The sequence below is a fragment of the Dermacentor silvarum genome, chromosome 9 (assembly GCF_013339745.2).
Source record: "Dermacentor silvarum isolate Dsil-2018 chromosome 9, BIME_Dsil_1.4, whole genome shotgun sequence".
NCBI lineage: Eukaryota > Metazoa > Arthropoda > Arachnida > Ixodida > Ixodidae > Dermacentor > Dermacentor silvarum.
In genome coordinates, this window is record NC_051162.1 from 72,956,079 (window position 1) to 72,973,472 (window position 17,394).

The 17,394-nt window shown below is 49.1% G+C and overlaps 1 protein-coding gene across 1 annotated transcript in view; it reads right to left on the reverse strand.

The window, feature by feature from the left end:
* The window catches only part of LOC119463661 (juvenile hormone acid O-methyltransferase), a 64,012-nt gene that overhangs the window by 8,221 nt on the left and 38,397 nt on the right, over nucleotides 1–17,394 (reverse strand). Inside the window, exon 3 of the mRNA XM_037724484.2 lies at nucleotides 3,049–3,279. Coding sequence (XP_037580412.2) covers nucleotides 3,049–3,279 — 231 coding nt within the window. The remainder of the gene's footprint in view (nucleotides 1–3,048; nucleotides 3,280–17,394) is intronic.

The window sequence follows — 17,394 nt, forward strand, 5'->3', positions numbered from 1 at the left end:
GGTCTCAGCAGCATTGAAGGTGAGGTTATTATCTGCGCACCATTTCGAAAAAGAAAACAGGTCAGACTGCAGGATGCGACAGTGATCAAGAGTATGAATTGCCTTAAACATCTTGATGGCATCAGCATATACAAGGAATGAAGAGCTCCGAATGGCGGAAAAAACGTCATTTATAAAGGAGTGGTCCTAAAACTGAGCCTTGAGGGACGCCGCTAGTTACTATGTAAGGAGAAGACGTTTGGCCGTTGACGTTAAGAAAACATGATCTATCAATGAGATAACTCCGCAAGAGATTTACAATTGACGAGTCAACACCAAAGAGCGTAAGCTTGATGAGAAGCAGTCAGTGGCTTACCACATCAAAAGCTTTGCTGAGATCACAATATATTGTGTCTACTTGCCCCCTTTGAAGTACCGGCGCGGAGATCTGTGTCATGAAGCTTGCGAGATTTGTGATAGTGAAGCAGCCGGTGATGAATCCATGCTGACTCGGAATCAATGTGTTCTTCACAGTAAAATACAATATCTTATAAAGGGCAAGCTCAAAAATCTTAGACGTGCGGCACAGAGAATAGATTGGGGCGATAAATTGAGGGATCGGTTTTACAGCCAGATTTAAATACAGGAAGAACACGAGCAGTTTTTGACATGCGAGGGAAAGTGGAAGTATTCAGAGAGGTATTAAATATAGATGTCAATACAGGGGCAAATATACCGCCGTCGGCTTTTAAAATTGTGGAAGGGATGCCATCAGGGTCGCAGGATAGGGAAGGTGTAAGCCTGTTGCTAAAAAGCGCAAGTTATTGCTTTAACTGTTGCTCGGAAAGCTTGCGAATTGTGTTTTCCTTCATCCTGGTTTCGCCGAACGGAACGGCTGCAAAGAGGGGGTAAAGAAACGGTCAGTGGTATGCGGCCACCGGTCCTTGGAATAACCCAATGGGAAAATTGATGGTCAGCGGCGGATGCCTGTCGCGGTGACGGCACCGAGATGAGGCAGGTTCGCGGCTCAGGACACTGCCAGATTATACCCGGCACGTGGAGGGGTGATTAGAGGCAGCAAGTCGTGACGCGTCAACTTGTCGGTTGAGGCGCACGGTTCCGAAATTCTTTCGGCGACACGCTTTCAAGTGGTGTCAAACGTGACGCGTACGCGATTACGGTTAACCAGATGTATACTTGCGAGCAGACTGGCTCTCAGCAAGGACGGGGGGCGCACGACGTCGCGATTAGTGCCCATTAGTGCACAAAGCTGATCTCAAGAAGAGCGAATATCGGTGCTTCGTCACGTACATCTCGTGCGGTCGTTCTGACAGCAAAAGCTGAGAGGTCCATGACTAGCGCTGGCTCCTAATGTGCGCGGGCCAGACGTGTCATCGGCACAGCACGCGTAAAAACCGTACCTACTATTCACCGCGCGCACCTTTCCCATCGTAACCGTTTTGGCAACCCGTTGCAAAGACTGTTGCCAATTGACCGTCGTGAAAAGCTTCTCTGAGCAAGCATTTACTGAACAGGGGCGCGCAAGCCTAATGTGTCGGTTGACAGCTTTCATTGACGCATGACCCGCAGCTACTACGCTGTCGGTTTTTCCAAAAGGTACGAGCGGGGAAGGAGCCACAGCATAGGTCAATCGCTTTACCTTGCAGGTGCTGCCTGTTGATTCGCAGTTTATCGTGCCCGTAGGGTTGGGCGCTGTGGCTTTGCGCGGGAGTAGGCGTGCTATGCATTTGCAGGAATCATACACGCCAACATAATCGCCCCGCTTGAAAGCAAAGCGAGAAGATTAATCAATGACAGTGGAGTAGCTCTGCCTCAACGCTGACACAGAAGTAGTTATCTTAAGTGAAGGGTGAAACTTATCGGGATGCACAAGGGAAATGTCAGAACGGGATACATTTATAACTAGAGCATCCGAGAGGTAAAGGTCTAAAACTTTTGCCATAGGAATTCGTGATCAAGTAGTGGTGCTGAAGGGAACAAAAGGACAGAAAGTCCAACAACAGGCTGCATTTATTCTCTGTATATATGTAATGATTATAATGGGAATAAGTAAGCGTGTTCAAATCAATTCCTGGTGTGGTAATATTACCAAGAAGGATTACTCTGTGCTTGATATGGGAGGATAAGACACTTTCAATAGAAGAGATGACCTCATCAAACAGGACAGGAGCAATATTCGGTGGAACGCAGAAGGTTCCGATAACCAAGTGTTCACAGCGCGCTAGGCTGACTTCAATCCAAATCGATTCCTGTACACTTTCCATGTCGCTGCGCCTAACACATCTCAGTGAACTGTCAACAGCAATAAGAACGCGTCCACCTTTGGGTTAACTCCACTGAAGTTCCGGTCACTGCGAAAGCCGTTGTAATGTGGTGGAAAAAATCTGAAGAGGAAATTTCGCTGCAGAGCCAAGTTTCAAAAATAGGAAAAGAAGTCCAAATTATATTGGCAAAAAATTCACGTGCTTTGGTGCGAAGTCCACGTACGTTTTGGCAGAAAATGTCCAGATTACACACCACTTTGATCTTTTGGGGCTTTCTCGGAGACATGAAGCATGCCGTCGCGTAGCACCCCACGAAACGGCTTGAACAGGCATCCCATTGGCCCATAGACGGGCCGTTCAGGTGCTTAAGCGCTTATAATCGAGGACTTCATTAGCGCAGACGAGAAAGGAGGCGTACGAATTATGCCTCGTCGTGGGGCGTTTGCAGGCAATTGGCGGGGCTCCAACGTTTGACAGGTGAGCAGTCAGACCAGCAGACGTGGTATTATGAGAGAGACTGGACACAGAAATGGCTTTCGGTCGTTCGCCACAGACATTCCGTTGCTCTCCGCAGCTCCAAAATAGGCAGGCCGACATTCACTCCGTGTTGCCTTGGAGAGATGGTTAACGATGGCAGCGCTCGACGAAGCAGTCCGTACGGTCGCAGCATACGTTTTCTTGGACGGGTGGAGCGGCAGCACAGTGGGAGAAATGGGCGTAGACGGCTTGCCAAGCGCATCACGCAAGGAACGCTCCTCGACCCGTAGCGCACCTATAGTCTCACCCTGTTCAGTGGATGCCAGTGCGTTTTCACTGTGCAGACGCTCGCGGTCACTCCGCAGCCGCGCCACCTCATCGCTGAGGAAGGACATTCCCTCGAGCGCCTGAAGGAGAAGGCCACGGAGGGCAGCCATGTCACCGACCGCCTCAAAACCGGTCCCGACGAGAGCGAGGCCCTGTGGAGGGGTCGCCGATGGGGAAGCAGCGGGCGTGTTGGCATCGCTAAGCCTAACCGCTGGAATGTCGGCGTGGTCGACGTTCTGGCACAGGTTACACTTTGCGTACTAAGGTTGCGTACTTTACGCCGAGCCCACCACACTGAGGGTAAGCAGAGGTTAACCTGGGGCATGGCCATTGGCTGCGCACATTTGGTATGCCCTCTTAAGTGCGCAAGCGCTTCAAGAAAGCAAACCCAGTTTCGCACTCCCGCGAAGCTGCCTATATCTTCTAATATAGCGCCACGCCTGCGCTGTATGGTATATAGAGCCCGTTCGACCAACCACCATCACCAGACGCGTGGTCAATTGCCACGACTTCCTTTGTCCACGTGCATGGGAGGTGGGTGTACATGAACCAAGGTGCGGGATGCATCACGAGACTTCAGTGCACTTACCGTTGGGGTTGTGTACTGTGCGCGAAGGTCCGAGTTGGCAGCTTGGAGCGAGCGCCGAGTTCGAACGATGTGCATTAGGGTAATTCCGGAATCTCGGGTTCGGGAGAGCTCTACACGACTCCAATACGGCTCCATATTTTGCACTCCTCGCTTGGACGCAGAGAGGAATGAAGGAAGGTAGTCAAGTGGCCTTTTGGCCCCGGTTGGCTACGCTACTGATCAATATAAAGCATTACTTTCCAGACAGGACATCTGAGGAAGCACACGTAGACAAAAAGTGCAGAACGAATAGCACACTTTGGAATTTATGTGGAGCCAAGCTTTATGGACACTGAAGTGGTTAATTACGTGCTAAACTAATGGCGATTCACGCAATCATTACTTTTTTAATGCGTTAGCATTCTTAGAGTACTTCACGCGCTTTACGTGCCAGTAGGTTCGTGCCAGTAGGACAGAAGTAGGTGCCAGTAGGACAGCAATCCGATGCAATTGCAGGCTGCCCAACAAATGCACCAGGTATGTGCCGCTTTTATTAAACGCATTTCACGCCAACAATTTACCAAGCTGCGCCATGAATACACAGGTTATATGCCACTCTTCAATCAACCTCTCGCCAATTACTTGGGTCACCGAGTATGCCGGAAATCGAAGGAGCAATTTTCAGCGTTCGCGGCCTCCACCACAACACGCTCCTGGTCTCGGAGGCAACGCGCGCACGTCTTGGTAGTGCCACTAGATGGCGCGGTGTGTCCAGAAAGAAGTGCAAGAGAGAAGCCTGGTTGCCGCGTAACCCGTTTCTTAGCGCTCGTACGCACGAGCGTGTCATGCATTTCAGAGTCCATGCGCAGGCAAGTATGTTCTTAGGGAACCGCGAAAGAGGAGTCCCTCTGCAGTGTATGCTTCATTCTAACTCTTTGCGACGGTGGCAATACGTTGTGTCGCCATATTGATTCAATGCGAAACATATTACCATTGACAGTCATCGTGAGATGGGCACTGCCGATCTTTTTCTCGTGCATTTTTGTAATATCACACCGTTTATAAGCCATGTGGAAATATAAACACTAAATCAAGTGTATACCCCGTGTGAGAGGTCCGCACGCACTGATGTCGCGAGCACAAAGGTGATGTAAAGTTCTTGCCGAGGCCAGAATGATGATGACTCGTGTATGCCCTGAGAAATGTTATGCATATTGTCACATGCTATATCGCCGCAGCGGGGCCAGGCCATGAAGACGACGCTGAAATAGCACGCGGGTGGGCAAACAGAGACGACAAAGACGTCGCGTTGTCTGCTCAGATTAAGTGCTGTTATCCTGGCTGTACACCGGGTTTGTCGTCTCCTACTAGGACGGGACACTGGTGGAGGTGCTTAGAGTACTGTCGTGGTAGGACTGCCTCATGCTTGGCACGCCTTCTCGGAGCCATACATCGAATGGTGAATCACCTTCGTTCGTCGAAACCCCTGTTCACGGATACAGTGGTCGCTTGCTAGGCCTGACACCCGAATTCCACCCCCTGGAGGACTCTGCAGGAACGCGTCTACCTATACTTCCGCCATGGCCACTGCAACTCCATCGCAGGCGACGCTGCAGAATCTAAAATTGCAGAAAGTTTTCATGGTGACACCATTAAGATGTCGAAGATTGGCGGGGAGCAGTGCGAGCATGTCACCAGTTATAATGACTGGGGCTCCCAGCAAGAACTTGATAATGCATATTTTGTCCTTCAAGATGGTGCCACTGGTTTCGTGTCCACTGATCGCTGAGTTGGCGCGCCACTTAATTAAGCCAATCGACGGCGGTGATGCGTCGGTCGATGCGCAGACTGGTCGACGACGAGCTGATTCAGTGAATCATAGTCCAGGTATGCCTGGAAGTAGGAATCGCCACAATTTGTCTTGGCCGATGGAAATTGTACGGTGCTGCAGGGAAGGAAGCCAGGCCACCACATGAAGCCGACAACCACGGGCCGATAAGCGCGAGCACAGCCTGCACGATAAAATAATGAAGCCTTTCAGCCGTACCTTTACCACTGGACCAGTGTCCACCGATCGCCCGAGTTGACGCGCCACGTATTTAAGCCATCCGACGGCGGTGATGCATCGGTCGATGCGCCAGACTGGCCGTAGATAGACGAGTTGTTTCAGTAAAGCAATGTCTAATTATGCCTGGAAGTAGGGATCACCACACTTATCTTCAGCGATGCTAGCATTGTACGGTGCTGCAGGGGAAGAAGCCGGGCCACCACATGAAGCCGATTACCATGGTACGATTAGCACCAGCGTTGCCTGCACGACGAAAAAATGAAGCCTTTCGGCCATGCTCTTAAATGGTCCTGTGTCCACGGGGCTCGTGGTAATAGAATCGCACGTCCAATATCAAATAAAAACACCACAAGACACGCACAAATACAACGACAAAAGGAACACATGTGACGCTATACTAACAAGTTAGAATTTCGTTGTACAGTCATAACACTATGCAACACTATACAGATTAATAACAGCTATACAACCTACAAACAAATTTATTAAAGAAAAAAACAAGAATCATCATAGAAGTATAAGGAATAAAACAAAAAACCAATGCACATCTAGATACCAGTTTACACAATGATTACGCTGTAGTACTAGCAGACAGTAGATTTAAAAATTTGTCGTGATCTGAGGTGGTAGCAACGCGAGGAGGCAAAGCGTTCCAGTCAGTTATGGTGCGCGGAATGAATGAATGTGCATAGTTAAATTAACGACATGACACGCGCTTGACATTTAAAGGATGGTCGAGTCTATCATAAATAGCAGATGGCAAACAAAAAGTCGTTATGAAGAGTTGAGTGATAATACAATTTATGAAAAAGTGATAAACGTGCAATTTTACGGCAGAGACACAGTTCTTGAAAGCCAGCACGTATCTTCAATGCTGTGATGTTGATATGACGTGAATAATCAAAATAGATGAAACGAACTACGCGGTTCTGCAGTGATTCAATGCTATTTATTAGATATGCTTGATGAGGGTCCCAAATTGCCAAAGCATATTCGATTTTAGGTCGGATTAGAGTGGTATAAGCACGTGATCGGAGGTGGGAAAGGGCATACTTTAGGTTATGTTTTAAAAGACCTAATGACCGATTAACGGATGCAACAGTAAGGTTAATATGATGGTTCCATGTTTAGTCGGAATAAATGTGAACACCGAGGTACTTATAAGTGTTTACCAACTCAAGTGGATTACTATTTAATGTATATGCGGTTGGAATTCGAGACTTACGGTTAGTAAAAGACATGGATTTTGTTTTAGAAGGGTTAAGTTGCATGAGCCAGGTAGAGCACCATGCTGTTACTGAGTCAATGTCGTATTGTTGGGCAAGGCGATCATTATTAGAATAAATGTTACGGTAAATTACACAATCGTCAGCGAAAAGTTTAATTTGGGACGAAACAGAGTTAGGTAAATCGTTAATAAATGTCAGGAAAAGTAAGGAACCAAGCACACTTCCTTGTGGGACACCAGAATGTACTTGCCTGAAAGAAGAATTATGGTTATTGACAGTGGTAAACTGAAACCTGGAAGAAGGAAAATATTTTACCCGTGCTAAAACAAGATGGTGAATATTAAGCAGTGCTAATTTGGTTAATAACCAATTTTGAGGTACCCTATCAGAAGCTTTTGAAAAATCGAGAAATATCGAGTCGACTTGAACACCAGCATCGACAGATGAATGTAGGTCTTGGATGAATCCAGCAAGTTGAGTTTCGCACGAGTAGCCTTTACGGAAACCATGTTGGTACTTAAAGATGATGTTATGTTCTTCTAAATAGTTAATTACCTGGGAGTGAATCACATGTTCAAGGAGTTTGCAAACTGTGCTAGTTAATGAAATGGGACGATAATTGAGAGGTAATGAACGATCCCCAGACTTGAAAATCTGCACAACCTTAGCTAACCGCCAGTTGCTTGGAATGAAACCAGATGAAACAGACTGTGAAAAAATAGCGGACAAGTTGCGATGAATACCTTCTGATGAATTCACGAGTATTTTGTTGTTGAAACCTAGGTGATCAGAGGCTGATGAAGTTTTAAGTTTCGTTAGTAAAGATAAGATACCGGTCTCACTAATAATTATTTCGGACATTGAGGTGTTGGAAATATTTATTGTGATAGGGCTAAAAAAGCCTCATCTCTGGTAAAAACTGATGTGAATGCTTTATTGAATACTTCAGTGCATTCAGCCGCAGGAATACTGCCTCCTACAGCATCGGTGAGGGTTATATTGGGTTTATTCGAAGGATTGATTGTCTGCCAGAACTTTCGAAGGTTGTTTGTTAACATTGATGGTAGATCGTGTGAGAAGAAATGGCGATGAGTAGATGTCAGCGGCGACTGATATTCCTTATCGCAGGCTTTGTAGCGTTGCCAGGAATCGGATTGCCTGTTTAAGGTATATGGACGTTATGTTACGCTAGACGACGTTGTTGTTTTTGCCCCTGACTTCACCACGCCCCTTCAACGCCTCCGGCATGTTTTGACGTGCCTAACAAACGCTGGCCTACAACTGATCGTAAAGAAGTGCCGATTTGTAGCACGGCAGCTCACGATACTGGGTTACGTCGTCTCGAAAGATGGAATCCTCCCCGATCCACCCAAACCTCGTGCCGTCGCCGAATTCCCGAAACCGACGTCCGTCAAAGAACTGCGCACTTTCGTAGGCTTGTGTTCCTACTTTAGGCGCTTCATTCGTAGTTTCGCCACCGTCATATCGCCCCTGACGAAGCTCCTTGGAAGCAACGGACCCCTTCATTCGTGGTCATCCGAGTGCGACGAAGCGTTTGCTGACGTCTCCTCCCATTTTGCGCCACTACGACCCAACGGCACCTATTGAGGTACACACGGATGCCAGCGGTGTTGGCCTCGGCGCTGTCCTAGCGCAACGCAAACAAGGGTTTCCTGAGTATGTTGTGGCATATGCAAGCCGTACGCTTGCTAAGGCCGAGACCAATTACACCGTCACGGAAAAGAATGCCTGGCGATCATCTGGGCACTTACTAAGTTCAGACCCTATTTATATGGTAGCCAATTTGATGTCGTCACGGACCACCATGCATTATGCTGGCTGTCGTCTTTTAAGGATCCCTCAGGCCGTCTCGCCCGCTGGGCACTTCGCTTGCAGGATTACGATATCCGCGTACTATACCGCAACGGATGCCAGCATGCTGACGCTGACGCCCTCTCACGTTCGCCCTTCCCCGACAACAATGCATTCTGCTCACTATCCCAGCTTGACGTTTCTTCCGTCGACATCGGGACCATCGCTTCCGAGCAGCGCAAGGACCCCTGGATTGCCTCCATCATAGACTTCCTTGCTGATCCGTCACCGCAGCCAACCACTCGTGCGTTGCGCCGTCAAGCTCGCCATTTCGCCATTCGCGGCGACCTGCGTCACCGACGCAATTACACCTCTGACGGCCGCCAGTGGTTATTAGTAGTACCTCGAAGCCTCCGTTTTGAGATCTGCGCATCGTTCCACTATGATCCACAGTGGGCACACTCGGGACTTTTCAAAACCTATCAGTGCCTCCAACAACGCTACTGCTGGCGAGGAATGTATAACTACGTTCGAAAGTTCATTTGCTCATGCCCCGACTGCCAGCGCCGAAAATCTTCACCCCAGCTCTCGCAAGCTGGTCCGCAGCCTCTAACCGGCCGTTCGGCCGCGTTGGAATCGATCTGTATGAACCACTTCCTTTGACATCAGCTGGTAACCGCTGGGCCATTGTTGCAGTCCATCACCTCACACAATACGCCGAAACGGCCGCCCTTCCGCCAGCTACAGCGCGCGACGTTGCCACATTCCTGTTTCGCCGATTCATTCTGCGGCATGGTCCACCTCAAGAACTGCTCAGCGATCGCGGACGCGTCTTCCTGTCGGAAGTAGTTGAAGCCCTTCTCAAAGAGTGCCACGTTGTTCATCGCACAACTACGGCGTACCACCCTCAAACGAATGGCCTCACGGAACGCTTCAACCGTACGCTCGGTGATATGCTTTCAATATACGTCGCCTCCAACCACACGAACTGGGACGCCCTCCTACCCTTCGTCACCTACGCGTATAGCACCGCTGCGCAGACAACCACTGGGTTTTTACCCTATTTCTTAAGGTATGGTCGGCACCCTTCGCACACCATCAACACAATTCTGCCGTACCGGCCGGATGCATCCGAATTCGTGCCTTTTTCTGCCACGGTCAGACATGCAGAAGAGTGCTGCGACCTCGCTCGGGCCTTTACTACCGAAGATCAAGAGCGCCAGAGGAGCACTCGCGGTGACGCCACTTTCACGGTCACCTTCAATCCGGGAGCGCTCGTGTGGCTCTCAGTCCCTCTCACTGCCCCTGGCCTCTCATCAAAACTGGTTCCGAAGTATGGCCCTTATCGTGTCATCGACCGCGTATCTCCTGTGAACTATGTAATAGAACCAGTAGAGCCATCTTCAGACATTCGCCGCCGTGGAAGAGACATTGTCCATGTCGACCGTATGGTGTGCGGTCCACCACCTAAAATAGGCACACGAACAGGCAGCCGCGAGAAGACGTTAGCTCTGTGAGGTGGTCCTATCCTGCTCGGTGCACACAGCATCCGAGTTGACGGCGCCCACCGTCCAAGATGGTGTCGGAGCGCAGGGTGCCAGGCCGCAATACCGGTCAGCCCGTAGCGGCATCCGTGGCCCGCGGCCACAGGGCTCCGGGAGCCACGAGTTCCAAAGTCAAAGAGAAATAAGAGGCTATTTACACAAGAAATTCGGACCACCGACGAGGTTTCCGTACTCATTCGCTTCAGGCTTGCCAATGCTTCGCGGGCGCTAGGCCTCGCTCTCCCAGGATGCAGACCACATGGCTCTCGTACCGACTAGGGATTTTCAAAGCACTCGCGAAAAGGCTTAGCATGTTGAAAAGTTCAAACACTAGAGCAACCGTCGCTTCCCACACCGCCGACACTAGCGATCAAAATCCACGCTAGGAATACGCTATGGTTCAAACAAAGGTCGTCTCGAACCGAGCAAAACTGTCAAAGTTATCGTCCGATGCCCCAAGAGGTCCACGTTGGGCAGCCAGATGTGGGGTCTCACACGTGTTATTGGGAAAAAGGAACGACAACACAGTAGTGCAAACAATCAATATGGTATTTATTGCACCTTTCATATACTAATGCATGCTAGCCGAATTACTACCCATAGAACATTCCCATGGACGCGCGACAAATCTAGGAAGTCGGACTCACCGCGACCAGATAGCGAGCGAATACGTTCGCCCCAAGCTAGACACCATCGCCTAGTCGTTTACGTGTACGGTCAAGCGAACGGTGGCGAGTTCGAACGATCCGTGTTCGTCCATTCCGGTGTCGTGCTCCTAAGCCTTCTAGGGACGGTCCCGCGACGCGGGCCGGCACACGCTCGAAGAGTCCGTGCGTGCTGCTCGCCGACACCACGCCGAAGAGGAAGCGCCTTCTCCCTTTTGCGCCCAAGTAACCCCGCCGTTAGGTGGCGCTAGCCGCGCAACACTATTAGGGTGCCTCGATGCCCAGCGCCGCCATCCAGGGTGGAGACAAACCCGCTGGCGCCGCCATATTGTGTCACACGAGCTGAGACTCAGCTACGCTTGCGTTCATAAAGTGTTACTCGCGGCGCGCTTCCAAGTGCTTTGCCTTGATGAGGATTTTTTTATCGGTGTCCCATCTGCATATCTTTATAACCAATAGCCGTTAACTCGTCGAAGGTCGAAGACGTAAATGTATGGCGCCGGGAACATGCCCCAAGTTGCCTAATTCAATCATATTTAATATGTCGTGTGTATGTTTAAAATACGCACAATTTTTTTTTGCGCTTCGATGCTTGGTATATAAGGTTTGCGACCCCCTGTGTGTGGAAGTTTTTCTTTTTCGCTGTTGTATTTTGGTTTACACGTCACGCCTCCTTTACCGTAGCCAGCCACTCGCGCACGGCGGTTAGTTTCCCTTGCGTTGCGCGTGCTCTTCGCGTTCGTTGCAATTATTTGACGATATCTACGCGCAATTTTTGCTTTTTTTGCCCACAAGACTGTGTGCTGACAGGATTAAGCTGGTGCAAAAATAACTTCGATGTGAAAATAAGGTTTAGTTAGTGCTGTAGAGAAAAATGTAACGTAACTTATCTGTGTCAATCTTGCGTAGTACACACAAGAAATCAAACGATGCACAAAATACATTTACTTACAATGTCTAGTACAATCAATCATGAAAGAGATATGTACATGAAAAATATGTACTGTGTGGAACCTGAAGGTTATGTTGAAAGACGAGATAAAAAAAATCGCAAGGTAGGCTCGACACACACAATTCGGGATAGGGAGAGTTTTTTTTTTAATTTATTCATTACATGGGGGGGGTTCAAGTGAGTACATCAACCTTATTACACACAATATAAATCGAAAACAAGAATACAAACAAGAAAACGCAACCGCGGGTAATATTAATCAAGATATCCAGCCAGAATACATCAGCTACCATCGAATACGTCGCATCAGCCAAACACATCTATGGCGAGTACAGAACATTTCTATAAATAACCATTAGAACACTGATAACTACATTGAAAAAATAAACAACACTGCATACATATCGCGTACAAAAACCGTAAATGAAACTAAGACAGTCAAATACCGATTAGCAATGTTTTTCACTTCGAAAATATAGCCCATGATGATGTAGGGCTGTTGACTTTAACAGACGGCGCCCATCCTGTCGATTTCCCTCGTACTGGTCCTCTTCAAAGTGTTTCTAAGTACAGGTAAAACAACAAAAGTGATTATTGATATGAAAAGTTGCCTTATAAATACAGAGAAGCCATTACAGTGCTTAAAAATAAATTTTAGCAGAAGCAATGCTGTATTACCTCGCTTCACACGTTTCGAAGAAATGCACAGGCTACAACAGACACCATGCCATAAAGCGCCGAAACATTTTGGTCCCATGATGCCCCTAACTCTACTACACCTGGGCATACCGTGCACAGGCATTTAAAGACCTTTACAGTACCCACTACGATCGGGAATGAGCACGAATGACCATCGGCTTACGATCACCACGCTAGAAATATGTACAAGTCTAAAAAATCAGCTATGTAACGTAACACCCTGAGGCCCGCAAGATATCTCCTGAGAAATCAGAGAAAATCACAATGTTTCGCTTACCACGTACAAAACAGCCGCTCTCCCCAGACGAAGCACTGCATTCTTTAGTCCCAAATAACCAGTACCGAAAAAAAAAAGAAACAAGAGACACACACGATGTGTGCTTCCCGTGAAAAAGGAAAATAGGTGGCTTACGTGACGATTCGTAGCTAATGTAAGACTATTTCGCGGCTAAGCATCTTCGTCAGTCCTTAAAATAAGGGTACAGACTGCGCCCATCAAAACGAAAAAAGCCTATGCGACGCGCGCTCGCAAACCATACGCTACTCAGACAGCATCGGTGCAGTGCTTACTTAGTTCGTGAGCGAACGTAGGTACGTGAGCGAGGATCAGAGAATACTTTCTTATTTAAATGAAAAACACGGTGCGGTAGTCTAAATATTCTTGACACTTACCTCGCAAATGCAGGAGTTATCCGTTGCCTTCCAGTGATCGCGCTTTACTTGGGCTTCCCATCTCTTCCGTCGCTCTGGGTCCCGGGGGAAGCGAAAACAACGCAGTCCTTTACGCGTCGATCCGGCGCACTTGGGAACACAACAGCCCGTCATGTCGACACGATGCACTTGATAACTTGTCAGTCATGCGGCTGAACACTGTCTAGCAAGTAGAAGCGTCCGCGAAGCATTCGCGCGCACTGTGCCTCAAACTCAGCACCGGCACCAAGCAATCGCAACGGCTCGCTGTGACACAATATGGCGTCGCAGCGAGAAAGCGGCGGCGCGGGGGCGGTCAAAGGTTGGCACCACCCTGAACGGCGGCGCTGGCATCGAGGCACCCTAAACACTATCGCCATCTCTCGCAATGCGCCACCGCCGTAAAGCCACGCGGCAAAGCTGGATTCCAGGAGACGGGAGCCATGCGGGGAAAACCATATGAGGGGACGCGTGAGAGTCGCTCATCACCACAATCTCCCACACGGGGTATACACTTGATTTGGTGTTTATATTTCCACATATCTTAATAACGGTGTGATAATACAAAAGATCGGCAGTGCCCATCTCACGATGGCTGTCAATGGTTATGTGTTTTGCATTGAATCAATATGGCGACACAATTTATTGCCCCCGTCGCAAAGAGTTAGAATGAAGCGTGTACTGCAGAGGAACTCCTCTTTCGCGGCTCCCTAATAACCTACTTGCCTGCGCATGGACTCTGAAATGCATGACATGCTCGTGCGTACGAGCGCTAAGAAACGGGTTACGCGGCAACCAGGCTTTCCTATCTTGCACTTCTTTCTATTCCATTCCTATCTTGCACTTCTTTCTGGACACACCGCGCCATCTACTGGCACTACCAAGACGTGCGCGCGTTGCCTCCGAGACCAGGAGCGTGTTGTGGTGGAGGCCGCGAACGCTAAGAATTGCTCCTTCGATTGCCGCATACTCGGTGACCCAAGTTGGAGAGTGTTGATTGAAGAGTAGCATATAACCTGTGTATTCATGGCGCAGCTTGGTATATCGTTGGCGTGAAATGCGTTTAATAAAAGCGGCACATACCTGGTGCATTTGTTGGGCAGCCTGCAATTGCATCGGATTGCTGTCCTACTGGCAGAAACCTACTGGCACCGAACCACTGACGCAAGTTAGCATCAAAGAGGTTCATTGTAGGCCAGCACACCCCGTGTGGCACATACCCAGTACTCTAAGTGGGCGTCAAACATATTCTTGGAACACCGGTACCTACCCAGTCCTGCGTCTACAGGGACCAATGTCGGCGTGAAGAGGTTCATCGAAGAGTGTAGCGTATGTGCAAATTGCCACATACTCACTGACGCAAGTTGGTCCGATGGTAGCTTTCTAACCCTGCTACCTGAGCATAGCAGCCCGATGAGCTACCATTCGATCACGAACGACCCAGGTAGGCTGCAAAACCGGCTTGATACAAACCTGCATAGATAGAAACGTAGATCGATAGATAGATAGACGGATAGATAGCCACCGTAAAGCGCGTTAAGTACTCTAAGAATGCTAACGTATTAAAAAAGTAATCATGATTGGGTGAATCGCCATTAGTTTAGCACGTAATTAACCACTTCACTAAAGCTTGGCTCCACATAAATTGCAAAAGTGTGCCATTCGTTCTGAATTTTTTTTGTCTACGTGTGCTTCCTCAGATGTCCTTTCTGGAAAATAATGCTTTATATTGATCAGTAGCGTAGCCAACCGGGGCCAAAAGGCCAGTTATCTACCTTCCTTCATTCCTATCTCCGTCTAAGCGAGGAGTGCAAAATATGGAGCCGTATTGGAGTCGTGTAGAGCTCTCCCGAACCCGAGATTCTGGAATTACCCTAATGCACATCGTTCGAACTCGGCGCTAGCTCCAAGCTGCCAACTCGGACCTTCGCGCACAGTACACAACCCCAACGGTAAGTGCACTGAAGTCTCGTGATGCATCCCGCACCTTGGTTCATGTACACCCACCTCCCATGCACGTGGACAAAGGAAGTCGTGGCAATTGACCACGCGTCTGGTGATGGTGGTTAGTCTAGCGGGCTCTATATACCATACAGCGCAGGAGTGGCCCTATATTAGAAGATATAGGCAGCTTCGCGGGAGTGCGAAACTGGGTTTGCTTTCTTGAAGCGCTTGGGCACTTAAGAGGGCATATTAAATGTGCGATGGCGATGGCTTTGCACCAGGTTAGCCTCTGTCGTCCTGTAGTGTGGTGGGCTCCGCGTACAGATAATGGCACATACTGACCGTTGCCTGTCGGGAACAATCGGGCGCTTGATCTGCCGCACGGCGCATGAATGCGCCAATTAAGAAATGGTAGCTGTTCAGCAGTGAATGTGGCCCTTCATGGACTAATTCGATGGTTGCTTTTGGAATTACTCGGGGAATATAATAATCATCATCAAAGAACAATGCTATCATCTCCCGATGTGTGCCCTCATAGAGAGTTGTAGAAGAGAGATGAAATGGAAAAGGACGGAAGATTTACGTTTGATTACCCTATAGCTTATCATTTATAAACTTCAATTAAACATCGCGACAGAACCCACCTCACGAAGAAGGGCGACGGTAATGCGTTAGCACTGAATCAACTTAGCGGCAGAACGTAATGCCACTATCGAAACCAGTTATGACCCGTGTACTGCATCGCAACTCCTCTGTCGCGCTTCGCGAAGAACATTCGACGACATCTATAGCGCTGTCGCCGCGAAGCGTGGGGTGGCACCTGCAATGCATGGCGCACCGCAGCGTGCGAACACTGAGAAACACGTCATGCGACCTGAGGGCTCTCTCTCTCGCGCGCTTCTTTCTGGACACGCGGCGCCACCTAGCGGTGCTGTCGTGAACTTAGCCCATTGCCTCCGAGACGAGAAGCGTGGCGCACCAGGTGCCTGCGATTGCTGAGAAGTGTTCCCTCGCACGCCGCACACTCAGTGGCAGATACTTAGCGACCCAAGTTGGCGAGACGTACAGCTGCGGCAGAAAAAGGTCAACGCAAATGGCCGATGACCCGAGCAGATAAATTGCGGCACGCGACGCTGTTGTTCCCTGGCACGCCTAAAACGAGAGTGCCAGGCACACCCTCTTCGAAGCATGAATCGTCTGGCACTTTAGATACCAGTGCGCACGGGAACAAGAGGGCCGCGTACTGCAATTTCCCCGCTTCGGTCATCGGTCACCTGTGCTAATATTTTCCCGCTGCAGCTGTACATTGTTTTCCGCTGCAGCTGTGCATACACATTGCATTTGTGGCGCAGCCTGCAAAATCCGTCGGGTTGCTGTCCTTGAGGATCCCTTGATACGTAGGTTCGATTCCGCTCAGCATCAGCTATTTAAGAGATCTTTTCACAGCGCAGCTGTTTAAGCCAGCCGTTTTTCTGTGGTGCGTAGCAAGACACTACCAAGGAAGAAAGAAAATAATTTTCTTGCCGAGGCGGGATTCAAGGCCGCGTACCCCCTAGTCCCAAAGCGAGCGTCGTAATCATTAGGCTATAGAGCCACGCTTGCAGAACGTGCATTTAAGCGAACCGTATGATTGCGTTCGAGCGTCGTCCACTTCTATGAATAATCCAGCGCAAGCGCTAGAATTATGTTTTCCACAACAGGCGATTTATACATTAACGAGAAGGCATTGAGCTACTAAGCCCGAGGGCACGGGATCGAATCCCGGCTGCGGCGGCTGCATTTCGATGGGGGTGAAATGCAAAAGTGCCCGCGTACCGTGCATTGGGTGCAAGAACCCCGGGTGGTCAAAATTATTACGGAGTCCTTCACTACGGCGTTCGTCATAATCAAATCGTGGTTTTGGCACCTAATACCCCCGAATTTACCTAGTTAATTAGGAGGATGTCAGTTTGACTATACTGTACGATGAAAGGAGGACGGCAAATATGAAGAAAGGAGATGGCGATATGCACAGCTGCCGACACAGGTTCTCTATAAGGTACGTTCACTTTAACAAAGTCATTAAACCATATTATTGGAAACAGCGCGACAACAGGACTTAGAATAAGGGACCACCCGATATGGGAGCGGATTTCCAAGGAGTTTCATTGCGCAG